The sequence below is a fragment of the Punctularia strigosozonata genome (assembly GCF_000264995.1).
Source record: "Punctularia strigosozonata HHB-11173 SS5 unplaced genomic scaffold PUNSTscaffold_6, whole genome shotgun sequence".
Lineage (NCBI taxonomy): Eukaryota > Fungi > Basidiomycota > Agaricomycetes > Corticiales > Punctulariaceae > Punctularia > Punctularia strigosozonata.
Genome location: NW_006767438.1, coordinates 1,013,003 through 1,025,589, shown reverse-complemented (window position 1 = coordinate 1,025,589; position 12,587 = coordinate 1,013,003). Strand labels below are relative to the sequence as shown.

General features: G+C 56.3%; 3 protein-coding genes and 1 non-coding gene across 4 annotated transcripts; 2 read left to right on the top strand and 2 right to left on the bottom strand.

The window, feature by feature from the left end:
- Positions 1 to 479: 479 nt before the first annotated feature.
- Positions 480 to 2,082, bottom strand: PUNSTDRAFT_134220 (FAD/NAD(P)-binding domain-containing protein; the record flags this gene model as incomplete). The annotated part of the gene is made up of 5 exons (XM_007383681.1): positions 480 to 602; positions 685 to 929; positions 996 to 1,406; positions 1,472 to 1,660; positions 1,719 to 2,082. 5 exons carry the CDS (start codon positions 2,080 to 2,082, stop codon positions 480 to 482), a joined length of 1,332 nt encoding a protein of 443 aa, XP_007383743.1.
- Positions 2,083 to 3,487: 1,405 nt separating this feature from the next.
- PUNSTDRAFT_25885 (uncharacterized protein) lies at positions 3,488 to 3,767 on the top strand (the record flags this gene model as incomplete). Its single annotated transcript, XM_007383680.1, has 2 exons — positions 3,488 to 3,587; positions 3,655 to 3,767. Coding segments are annotated over 2 exons (213 nt in total), but the record flags the coding sequence as incomplete, so codon positions are not given.
- Positions 3,768 to 5,123: 1,356 nt separating this feature from the next.
- On the top strand, positions 5,124 to 5,225 carry PUNSTDRAFT_t63. The gene has a single exon. It is a non-coding gene; the product is annotated as a tRNA-Val (tRNA).
- A 177-nt stretch (positions 5,226 to 5,402) lies between these two features.
- On the bottom strand, positions 5,403 to 11,176 carry PUNSTDRAFT_102594 (uncharacterized protein). Its single transcript, XM_007383679.1, has 13 exons — positions 10,947 to 11,176; positions 10,348 to 10,870; positions 9,954 to 10,292; positions 9,367 to 9,897; positions 8,060 to 9,307; positions 7,740 to 8,000; positions 7,634 to 7,687; positions 7,422 to 7,580; positions 7,243 to 7,356; positions 6,112 to 7,189; positions 5,894 to 6,050; positions 5,501 to 5,842; positions 5,403 to 5,443 (listed from the first exon to the last, which is right to left on the bottom strand). Exons 1-10 carry the CDS (start codon positions 11,081 to 11,083, stop codon positions 6,812 to 6,814), a joined length of 3,744 nt encoding a protein of 1,247 aa, XP_007383741.1. The 5' UTR covers positions 11,084 to 11,176; the 3' UTR covers positions 5,403 to 5,443; positions 5,501 to 5,842; positions 5,894 to 6,050; positions 6,112 to 6,811.
- Positions 11,177 to 12,587: the final 1,411 nt, after the last annotated feature.

The window sequence follows — 12,587 nt, the reverse complement described above, 5'->3', positions numbered from 1 at the left end:
CCACAGGGGGATTGCGCAGCGGTGCGTAACATGCACATACGTTACATATCTCAGCGAGGTGACAGTAGATCGATGAGGTACGGGTGTAAGGTGGTGTTGAACGTATGTCGCATTCGATATTAACCGTCCCAAAGATAAAACGAGCTCGGAGGAAAACTGTTCAATGTGTCCAGTGGTGGAAGCGTAACGGTGTTGAGTGACAGTATCGAGGTATATCATGGACTCCGGCGGCCTTTGGCGCGACGACGATGCTTCCGGTGCATCGTGATTTATATCAGCGCTCCGAAAGTCCGCGCCGGCGCTACATCCCGTCGACTATGTAGCCACTACATGCATAGTCATGAGTAGCTTATCCTATGATACCTGAAAGGTAGCTTTCCCAGATCCAAGTATCTTTGTCAAGATCGATACGGTGTCTTTCCCAGATTCAGGTATCTTTGTTAAGATCGATACGGATGAGAAAGCTGTACCGTATCCCATCAGTTCTTCTTCTCAACCAGCACCTCCCCGTGCTTGGCCCTGGGTATCGACGTCCTCTTTGCCTCCTCAAATTCTTCGTCCGACAAAATGGGCACCGTCGCGGCTCCCTTGTACGAGAAGATCTAAGCGGCAAGTCAGCATGTCGTTCTCGTGCAGCTTGCTTGGCACCAAGGCCAAGTCGGACGCAAGTCGGGGAACACTCACTGTCTGCATGAAGTTCCTGGGATCGAGCAATTCCCCTGCTCCTGCTTCCTCAATCTTTCGCGGACCCATGCCTTGGGCTCGGGAATAATTTTGGACGGTGCTCGCACGGACGTAGCGTATCTTTTCCACGATCTTCAGCTTGTCCTCCACGCTGGTCTTCAAAAACGGAGATCCAGGCTTGGTGCCAAAGATGTACTCGAGGGCGTCGGCGTCTTCAATGGCCATGCCTCCTCCAGAACCCTGATCTATTGGACGGTGAGTACCACGATCCGCTTCGAAGCCTAGGCCTAACGGAATGGACGAGGACATACGAGGTAACATCGGATGCGCCGCGTCTCCGAGGATGATCGCTTTGCCTCTGGTCCACCACGGCAACGGATCCTGATCCCGCAGCTGCCACAAACGGCACTTATCCGCCAGTGCCACGATCTTCCGACAAAACTCGGGATACTCCTTGAAGAACTCCCGCATCTGGGCAGGGTCGCCCTCCTGCGACCAAGACTCAGTGGACTCCGCGATATCTGGCATGATCGCCACGCAGTTGAGGAGCGTGAGGTTGCGGCAGGGGTAGAGGACCATGCGCCCGGACTCCGTGCGCGTGATAGAGAGCTGCGAGTCTGTGATCAAGTGCGCGAGTGACGGGTCCGATGTGATCTTGGCACCGTCGACGAGGAAGCGGTAGGCGCTGTGACCAGATGGCACCGCGCGATAGCTTGCGGCACCTACAGGTCACGGCCGACGAGCAGAATGAACACACTGGCGAGGGCGGGCGCAAAGAAGCACTGACCGAGGACGGCCTCACGGACGACGGATTTAATACCGTCGGCACCTATGATGGCGTCGCCTTGGATGACCTCGCCGGACTCGAGCGTGACGGTAGCTTCCTCGCAGTTGACGGACTGGATGTTCACGCCTAGACGAAGCTCGGCTGGATTACCGCCGCGTCGTTTGGGGTCCGTCGCGAGAGACCTCAATTCTACAAAGACGGATTACGATGAATCCCATTCATGGAAATTTTCAGAAGGAACACCTACCCCGATGAAGGTCAACTCTATGGTTCATCCGCCAGTCCGCACCATAAGTCTCCTTCGCGTGTGGTGCAAAGGAGACTCGAGCAGCCCCCTCACTCGTGTATTCCGTCATCTTCAATACCAACGGGCTGCCGATTTTATCGAAGTCGAAGCCCCAACCTTCGAGGATACGGGTGGCAGGCGGATTGGAAAGTATGGCGGCTCCAACCTCGTCGTTCAGTCGCGAACGCTCGAGGATCGTTACACGGTGATAGGGCCGGAGCGCCGTGGCGCAGGCAAACCCGCAAATACCAGCTCCAACCACGATGATATGCAGGCCCCTGCCTTCTCCTTGAGCCACTGTACGCGGGTTGGATTGCGCTGTCATTGTGCTACGGGGGGGAAAGAGGTGTGCAGGTTAGTAAAAGATCGATTCGCGGGCAAAGGAGAGACACGACCCACTCTCAACTCCTTGAGGCCTTTATACTTCCGCCTGCACGCTTCTCAGCTGGACCCTTTATAGGTCACCGTTGCAAGGAACTGTCCCAGCCCGGCTTCTTGCCGTTACAAACCAGCGACTCAGCCGATCCCAGCGCGTCCATGTACGATAAGCCTCCCTAAAGTTCCGTGACCCTGGCCCGGCCACGAGTCGACATATGTGACGCATGGGAGCGCGTGGACCAAGCAAAGAATCGAAACGGCAAAACGGGCCAGGTGCACCTCTAAGAAGCTACCAATGCTCAGTGCTTTCAGTTGGAGGGTACAGAGGGCGACCGACCCACACCGGAGCCCGACCCATGACCCCGGGCTAAGCTTAGCGGCTCCCACCGTACAACCTGGTGCTTGAGACAAACGGCGGCGCCGTGTAGACATGCCTGTAGTTATCCAGAGATGGATGCAATGTTGTCGTGCTGCGAGCAGGAGGTGGAAGTCGGAATAGCCTGTGCGTTGATCGGCAGGCGGTGCAAACTCCAGAATCAGTCCGTATCTCTCGTATGGCTGCTCTGGAACCACGGGCCGATACTTCGGCTTTGCCTGTACATACTCCGGCTTGATGCAAGACGGGTGAGGGCGCAAGCAAATGCGACTTTGTATGTCACGTGCACGCGCTCAGACGGCGCCGGCAAAGCGCCGTGCGCTTTGCTCCGGACGCCCACCTCGTTTGTCCTCTTACATACATCAAAGCATCCTGATTTCTCGACAGTGCCGCTCAAGAAGCTTGCAAGAACCGATGTATCTGATACACAACTCTCGCAACTATGCAGTCCGACTTGCTGTAAACTTCTGGACTCGAACATCAGATGGACCGTCCTAATCTTGGCGCACTCAGTCGCGCTCCTCGCAACTGCGACAACGCACGGCCGCTGTCGCGAGGTCGACGCCACGGCTGCTGATGTATCCACTCATTTGAAGCTCAACCATTTCTAATCTGAACAGCGGCGCTGACGAGGGGGATGCATAGTCTTGACCTGGCACTAGAACATACGAGGTTGACGATCAGATCGACCAGCCGTCCATAAACATCCGTCAGAGCTCTATCGGAATGCATACGGGACCAAGCGCGCTGCCTCGGTTGCATATGCACCTCCTCTACGATTCATGTCCGGTCAGAATCTCGACACTGCATCTGACCAACTCAGTGCAGTTAGGTTTCTACGGAAGCGATATAAACCCATCAGGGGCCCGCCTTCATCGATGTTACGGACGGAATGCCTCCTCTCTGGTCCTGGCATTCCAGTGTTCTCCCTGCTCTCGTAGCCTCGCTTCTGGTATGGAACGCAGCAAGGGCATCCTTGGACTGTCCTGCAGGCCAAACAGACTGGTATACAGAGTTCATCGGAGAAACATCTTGCACTACATATCAGCGTCTTCGACAACTATGTGATCCCGAATGTAAGTTTTCCTGGTTATAGCGTGCCTTCGACAGGAACGATATCCTCATATTCTTGTCGAATACCAGACGAAGTTAGAGAGTGGATTGCGGCCTCTCCCTCACCGGGCGACATCTGCGACTCGTTCGACGGGCGGTGCTGCTGCAATTACATTGCATTCTCCCTCGGAATGCTCTGTTTGAAGTTCGTGATATCCCCCCTGTGCAACAGTAGGATGCTGATACGCCGTCCAGCTGTCAGGTCGGCGAAGGCGACATTCCGAATGGCGCCGACGTTGGCATTAACGCTCCAAACGGGTCGTACGCCAACTACGTGAGCGAATGCGAGAGTGTCTGGCTCGACAATAAGAGTCTCCCGGATACAGTGCAAACGGCCGTATGCAATGCACAGATTCAGATACGGAAGCCGTTCTATGGAGGAGGTTGGGGCAATTCCGATGGATGGCACGTAACCGTCTTTCTTGACTGCCAATAAGCAGCCTGAGCTTACCGACCGTTGGTAGGTTCTACGAAAACTTCAGCAAGACCTTACAGCTGGACTTCGCCGAAACCCCTTCCGCGACGTTCACCAACTGCACGCAATCGCCTTCTAATGCGTCCAATGACACGATACCTACAGCATCGTCATCGTTGCTGATGTCTAGCTCTCTGACGACGATTTTATATTCGAGTACCACTTCAAGTACGACCTCGATTTTATATTCGAGTACCACTTCAAGTACGACCTCGAGCGCCCGCTCGGCTCCCTGGCCAAGTTCGTCTTTGCCGTCCAGCTCAATATCATCGATGTTGAAATCGACATCCACGATGACATCATCGTCGACCTCCTCAGCTTCTTCATCTTCAGCAGTGGATGCTATCACCAAAACACAGTCCAAGCAGAGAGACCTACGCATCATCGGCGGCTCCGTCGGCGGATTCCTTCTCGCTATGCTCATCCTCCTCAGCATCATCTTCTATCGCAGACGCCGCTACCGCGCGATCATCCCTGCCAGCGCCATACCTGTCGCATTTGACCTCATGGGCGATGAGCCGCTAGAGGACCCTCCACTCTCATCTATCCGCCGACGCACTTCGATAACGCCCTTCACCGCGATCGCCCCGAGCAGTCCGGTAGTGCTCGAGAAGAGGCCGCTGCCTCCAGTCCCTCCGCGTATGTCAATCGGCGAGAGCCCATCACACGCAGTAGCCAGGCGCTCTCAAATGGAGCCTACATCTCGACCCTCATCCTCCACCTCGTTGAATCGCATCCCGAGTATGGATGGCTCGCAATGGACGACGCATAGCAGCGGCTCGGCTGCAGATGGCTCGCAGCAGGACTCGGAGCCTTCCCCGCCACAGACGCCTTTGCCACCACCTGATTCACAGAGACGTTTGGAAAAGCTCATGACGTTGTTAGGCAACCCGCGATATGATGGTTGAATATGTTGCTCCTGCTGTAGTCATTCCACCTATCTATGGAGCATAGTTTGGACTGTTCTTTAACTGTGCAGTATACTTGTAATGTATATCTACAGATTTTGAGAATCACATCCAACGGTCGCGTGTTCTAATGGTTATGATTTCTGTCTCACATTGAGATGCAAGGGTATCTGCAGGGTGCTCACAGAAGGTTCCCGGTTCGATCCCGGGCGCGACCAGTTTTCTCTCTTTCTCTTACCTCTTCCTCTGATGTTTTACCTTGTACAGCCACGATCTCTTTTCTTGGCTCAATACGCGCATTATGTTCAAGTTCAACTTCGACATCGAGGATCAGGATGACACCGTCATCGAAGATGTAGACGCCGAAGCCTCAGCGCCCTCCAAGCAGAGCTCACAGGCATACAACGATTGCGCCGAGATTGCCCTCTCTGAACTTGTTCGTCTTCTCACTCAGCCGAAGACAATACCAAAACGCTCAGTGACTTCTGCATAGCTAGATGTTCTACCCTCTGATATATCTTTTTCTCCTGTCCAAATCCCGTTATCCTCCGGAGGAAATGTGACGCTCTCCCGACGAGATTTGTTCGACACGCGCTTTCAACTCATCGCACAAACCGGCGCCGAGCCCGCAGAAGCTGCTGAAAACTCCTCTGACCCTTCGGACGCTGCGAGGGGGAACACGCTAGACTTCGTGGATGCACCATCCGACCTGGTCCCAGGCATTTACGAGGGTGGGCTGAAGACTTGGGAGTGCAGCCTGGACGTCGTGGAGTATTTGCACGAATCAAGAGGGGAGGACTTGGCTGCATCCGTTAGTGGCAGAAGAGTGCTGGAAGTACGAGGGTTCTTTTGTCATACAGGACGTGTACTGATCTCTATTCCAAAGATCGGATGTGGAACGGCAATACCCTCGCTGTATCTGCTCAAGAACCTATTCGAAGGGAAAAAGCCGGAGCACATCCGGAAGACAGAACTATCACTGCAAGACTACAATCGATCCGTATTGGAGCTCGTCACCCTACCCAACATCCTCCTATCATGGTGTATGTTCTTTCACCCGCGCCACTCCCAGACTCTCGCCTCATCTCACTGCGCTGCACTCAGATATGTCGTCGGCGTCAGCGCTCTTCCGCTCATCCTACGCCATCGCGTCAGATCAGGACACCAACGATGAAACTGCAGAAGCGTATCCACCTGCGGATCCCTCTATCCCTGGTGAAATCGCCTTCACTCCCGCTCTCAAGTCCGCCTTCCTTGCCTCCCTGTCCGCCATAGGCATCACCCTCAGATTCTTCTCCGGTTCATGGGACAGCTTCTCGTCTCGGATAACTTCGCCATACGATCTGATCATCACGTCGGAGACGATCTACCGTACCGACACCGTCGGGTCCCTCATCGACGTGATGCGGCGCGCTAGCGTGTCTTCCGAGGACAGTCTTACTGCAGCGACGTCGAGATTGAGCATCGGGGATAACGAGCGCACAGGGCCGATATGCCTGGTTGCTGCCAAGGTCTTTTACTTCGGTGTTGGCGGTGGCGTAACCGATTTCGCTCGTCGCATCGAAGGCACAGGAGCGCAGGTTGAAACTGTATGGGAACGCAAATCAGGCGTAGCTAGGCAAATCTTGAGCTTACATTGGCCTCGATGAAAAATACAAGCATTCATTTCAAGCAATGCGCACGGCGAACAGCAACGTGAATTACTAGTGGACACGACGAAAATACAGTATAGATGCTGGCCAGAATTGAGAACAAACAACGAGCAAAGCGGATACATAAGCACTCGAAACAAACCAAGACCAATCTATGACAGCACGATGACCTCTTGTGCGGCATTTATTTGCTTATCCTCTTCCTTCGCTGGCGGAGTGTTCAGCGGGGTGTTGAGGTTCCTCTTCTCGAAACCTTCGATCCACCGGTTCCGCACCTCGTCCTTCTGTCGCACCTTCTTCTCGCAAGCCTCGATCTCTTGCGCGGGCGCAGTTCTTCGCCAGAACACGTCCTCGGTGCCCGGCACGTAGAAGAACCGGTATGTTTTAACGCAAATACGAATCTCGAGCTTGTCCGAGCCTAGGACATCCATCTTAGCGACCGGATGCTCGCGTCCGCGAGCATGTCCCAGGCTTCTTTGCAGGAACGGCCGGCGGATCTTGTTCTCCGGGACACCGGCGGTTGTTCCGGGCTGAGCAGAGGGATTCCATCAGTGTACACTGTAGTGCTCAACGGTCGACTCACGGAGGTAAATGATCTGATGTATGCTTCCCATCGGCCGCTCATGACCTCTGGGTCATCGACATTGACGTCATCTTTGCCGAGCAACTGGATTCTCATCGCCTTCACATCCGGTAGCTACGAGCAGAGAGCCGAATCAATCACGACGATGTTCGGATGCCACAAAGTAAGACGATGCTCACCCATTCGATGCGGAACAGATTTTCATCCGGACCGACGACCCTCTCCGCATTCTTGCGGTAGTTTATAGCGTCTTGCGTGGTTGGTTTCGAGATCTGCCGTTCTCTCTTCAACAATTCAAAGAGTTCCGGTGTGCGAGGGTCAGCAATTGTTGTTTGTGTCTAGGTGGGCCTCAGTCAGTCTGAGAATTTGGAGGGAGCATTGATCAGTTCACCTGCTTGACGATAGTCCCTATCAACCGATCTATGGTAAACATAGAATATGCGTCCTGCAGGAGGATTGTGTCAGCGCGTGTTAGGTAGAACATCCTGTGATCGAACCTTAGGACCAAACATAAACCGCATCTGGTCCTCAAACGCGCTCATTTCGATCTCATTATCGAACAGCCGCTCGCACGCATCCAACATGACGTCGTAATACTGCGCGGCCTGCGCCTGTAGCGCTGGAACGGCCGCGGATTCGTTGGCAGCTGTCGCACCCAGATCTTTTGCGAGAGCTTCCTTCTGCCGAGCAGCGACGACGGGCTTCTCGGCCAGTCTCGCAGCTGCTTCCTTGAAGAACGCGAGACGGGAATACAGCATCTGTAAGACATTGTAGTCAGGGGTCATCTACGCATGCGCATACGCGCGGGGCAACCCACCTCCAACTGCCTCATCAAGACATAGAAATTCGTGTTGGTGAAGAAGCTCCCCTTTCGCGGCGTCTTCACTGCGGCGATGTCATCCGTGTGGCGCAAGTGCGTATCTTGCTGGTCCACGTCCATCGCGTCCGATCGCGCAGGGGACGCTCGTCGAGATCCCGAGGGCGACGGTGTGGCAGTTTCTTGCCCATGGCCTCGCGTCTTCCTGCTTGACTTGGCCTGCTCGCTCTTCAACAACCGCTTGCGCAGGTCACCCGTCGACGCGCCGGCCGATTTGCGACTGCTTCTCGCAGCGCGAGTCGAGCTGCTGGCTGCGGTGGTGACTTCCGCATCCTCCGTGGCGCCCGCACTCGCCACGTCGTCGCTCGCATCCGCATCCTGCGACGAAACCGTGATGGCGGCCGCAAAGGCGGCGTTGAACGTGGTGGCATCCTGCATAAAGAACAGTGGGACGAAGATGCGCAGGAAGCCCTCTACCCGCCTACGATCAGCAGCCGGGATCTGGCCCGCAGTGCGGTCCAAGAACGAGAATATCAGCTTCATCGCGTCCTGCAGCACCGGCATCTCTGCCACCTCGAGCTCGAGCTGATGCCGTGGTCTTGTCCGCGCAAAGAGCGGGTCGATGTACTGCGCCCGGCGCGCCATCTGCTCCTCGCGCGCAGCCTCGATCTGGCTGACAAGCGTCCGAGCCGCCATCGCGCGCTTGTCCGCCTGCCGAAACGAGACGCCGCGGTAGTCAAGGGCGCGCCAGTAGTTGCGCGCGTCCGCCTCGCGCCAGACCTTGTTCCATTCTCGCTGCGCGCGCTTCCACTCCTCCTCCTTCTGCTTTAGCCGCGTGAGTACAACCGGAACCGCGAGCGCCGGTGTCTCCTGCATCGCACGGACGACCTCTACGCCCGCCTCGCGTCCGTAGATTTTCTTGATCACGCGCTGGTGCACGGCCTTGCCCATCCCATTGAGGTTGGGCTTCAGCTTGAACGCCGCGAGCTCGTCCGGCGCGAGCTGCAGGATCTTGTGGTTCAACGGTTCGAGCATCGCGATGGTGCGTACGATAGCCTCTATGTGGAAGTCGTACTCGTGCCGCTCTTCCTCTGATCGGTGGAGCGCCTCTTCGTAGATATTCTTCTTGTGTGTCGCGAACCCGCCCGATCCCGCGTCCTCCGACGCCCACGACGGGTGTGACACCCACTCGTCGTTTAGTACCGACTTGCACATGTCGTCACGTCCGGAGCATAGGACGTGCCGTTCCTAACAATCGTAACTCGTCAGCATCCAGTTGCCCACCCAATGGACGACAAATGACGCACGCTCTCCGGCAGCCGCCTGTAGCTGCCTTCCTTAGCATGCATATCGGCGCGCATCGCCAACCCCACCGTCCGCTCCCGATCCGCTCCAGCCGTCTGCCGGCCCTCCCGCTCCCGTTTCTCAATCCCGTTGATCGCGCCCATACCAGCGATCCCACCAAACACCTCCTTCTTCTCGTCCCAGCCCAGGATCTCTTTCCAACGCGCCATCAGTTCGCCGTCGCCGAGGAAGCTCCGGCTCTCGGCCACGAGCCTCCCGCGGTCGATGAAGCCCTGCGTGAAGAGATTAACGAGCTTGAGGAACTCGGCGTACGTCTCGCGCGAGTCGAGCGCGCGCTTCACGAGCGCGAAGAAGTGCCCATCCTCTTGGACTGGGTGGCCGGCGGGCCCGTGGGGCCCATTGGAACGTCCATGCGCGGGTTGCTGGTGCTGCTGCGAGTAGTGATGAGACCGGTCTCTATCAGAAGCGGATGCGCGGTCCCGCTCGCGAGCCGACGAGGCCACCTCCCGATCTCGCTCGTGTCCTCTCGACTTCTGGACATGCCATCAGCACACCAAGATCTCCAATGAAGCGTCTTACGGAAGCATACCTTAACAACGCTCCGGTCCCTGCCCGACTCCGACCTCACATCCCTCTCCCTCTCTCGCTCCTTCTCCTTCTCGGGCACCTTGCGCTTCCGTTTCACCGGCACTACCGGCGCATTCTCGCGTTCGCGCTCGCGGTCCGCCTCCCTCGTCCGCTCCTTGTCCTTCCGCGCCGGAGCGCGTGGCGGCGGGCTCACGAACCGCCGATCGTGCTGTAGCGTGTGCGCCGGCTGGTGCTGCCCGTGTTGCAACATGTACGATTCGGACATGATCGCCTGGAAAGACGCGTACAGATCCGCGTCCTTCTCCACGAGCTTCTCCATCTGCGCTAGGATCGCCGATTGCTGCGCGACGTGTTCTCGTCAGCCGTCATACGTGAGAATACGATAAGAAACGTACCTCTTCTTGAGAGAGCCCCGCTCCTTGGCTCATGATCCTCAAAAACTTGGCATACGTCTCAGGATCGGTTCGCGTCCGGAGCTTCTGGACGAACAGAAGCGCGGGCGGGAAGTGCTCAGGGTCGTCCACCGCCATCGGCACAGGGATTTTATCGCTGCCACTCGCCTCAGGTCCTCTCTCGCGATCCCTCTCTCTTTCGCGCTCTCTCGCATGGACCTCGCTCGCAACCTCGACCGAGCTCTGCAACACCTGACCAGGAGTCGTCATGGGCTTCTCTTTATCCTTCGCGGTGGCCGGGGGCGCGCGCGCAAACGGTGGCGCCGATGGTGCCGAGCTGGTCGTGACCGTCCCGGTCGGGGTCGTGACGGTGATGAGTGACGTGTGCGCGGGGTCGAGCGGATCTTGCGAGACTGTGCACTCGATGCGATAACCGGCGGGGAGAAAGGTGTTGAAGCCCTGAATGAGCTGTGGGTGGCCCGCGAAGAGGGTCGAAACCCGTTCAATTACGCCCGGGGTGTCGATGCTATATAGGGAGATATGATAGTCGATTAAACATGATGAGACAGTATTGAGCATCGATTGGTAGGAAAAAGACCCACTGTTGCGATTTGAAGTCTTTCATAATATCCAGAAAGCGGTTGTACACGTCCGGCCGCTCCGAAAAGCGGTTCTTGACGGCGTCGAGGTAGCTCAGTGCGTCAGTCACGTTCAGCGGCCTCTCGTTTGCCCCAACCATGCTTGTAGTCACCGGTGGGGCGCTTTCTGCATCCGGGGTGGAAGCGACGGGTTGATCGCCGGGGGGTGGTACAGCTTCGGCGGCTACGTCCGCATTTGCGGTAGGTTCTACGGATGGGAGAGGCGAGGTGAGGCCAGAGGATGGTACCGCTTCCGGTTCAACGACGAGGGGGAGTGGCGTGAGAGGGCGCGGACGGTTGACGCCTCTCGAGCTGGAGCTGGATGACGCTGGCGGCGTCAATGAAGGAGTTGCCGCCGCTTCGACGGGCGTCGGCATCAGTACGGTGGCAGATTCGTCTCTTGGTGGTGGAGGCGACGCGAGTGGCATCGGTTCGTCGCGTTCCTCCGCCTCGGACTGGGTTGCGGTGGGTGGTGCAGGGGGTTGCGCCTCCGGTTCTACTGCTGGTGCCGCTGGTACAGAATTGGATGCAGAAAGACCTTGGGTAATGGGTGCGGGATCGGCGGATATGTTTTCGGATGGTTGGGAGGGTTCGGCGGGATCTGATGCGGCTGGAGGGATGGGGGGTGGCGGGGCCAGGGGTGCCACCGGCGTTGGCGCCGTCTCTGCAGCCTCGTTCGGGGCTGAGTCTACAAGCGGAATATCTTCATGTCTTTGTGCTGGATTTGGCTGCAACGTCGCATCCTTCCGTGGTTGATCCGGGTTTGCGCCTTGTGTATCGGCCATCCTGAAGCTGCGTGGTGATGGGCACTAAGTCAGTGCTCCGGAATGAGTGGTCGTCGTGCAGGCTCACAAATCTCAGCTGTATGCAGTATTTTATTGCATAAACAGCCAAAGACAATAAGGGTTGACAGACAACGGAGCGCGAGGATGTGTTGGCTTGGGGTCAGTGAGACGAGGACGAGAGACCGCAATACGCGCCCAGATTCAGCGATTGCAGGAGGATCATGTGATGTTACTCAGTGCTGCCAGTTCCGGCTGCCGGGTAACCGTAGTAGAGCTATCGGCCCAAATTACCTGAGCTTGCTCTGGTATCTCCCTGCCCGTAATTAGTAAGCATCGCTAACCGTGGCTGTGCTGCACATTTAATCCCCGATTTGATTCTCCGATTCAAGTAAACGGCAAACATACATGATAACCTCGTCAATTCTACGCAGACTTTACCAAGTACAAGTATACATGGTTGTAGTGCTACTGAACAGAATGATGTACGGTACGTTACATGCTTCCGAAGTTAGAATTAGATGAGTCAAGACCAGGAATGGCTGGCATGATATCTATTTAGTTGTCAGGTATACACGTTGAGTATACTAGCGCGTCGCAAATCACACAAGGAAGGTGCAAGCGAAGGTGGATCGGCGGGAGACCGCCCTTTCCTCTAGTAGATAACACGGCGAATAAATGTAACCCGACCTCCATTACTACAATGTGACGCGGTGAGCAATGCCCCTCGTTTCGAAGATGAGCAGTCCCTATGCACGATTGGCGAGGCCTCCGTATCCGTTTTCGCCAACGAACGACGGTACAAGAGAATACTGACTTATAC

Coding starts and splice junctions, on each gene's coding strand:
- PUNSTDRAFT_102594 (XM_007383679.1), bottom strand. CDS start 11,083: ATGGTTGGGGCAAACGAGAGGCCGCTGAACGTGACTGACGCACTGAGC. Junction 9,898..9,953: donor GGGACCGGAGCGTTGTTAAG/GTATGCTTCCGT, acceptor TGGCATGTCCAG/AAGTCGAGAGGACACGAGCG. Junction 7,581..7,633: donor TAGGGACTATCGTCAAGCAG/GTGAACTGATCA, acceptor AGGCCCACCTAG/ACACAAACAACAATTGCTGA.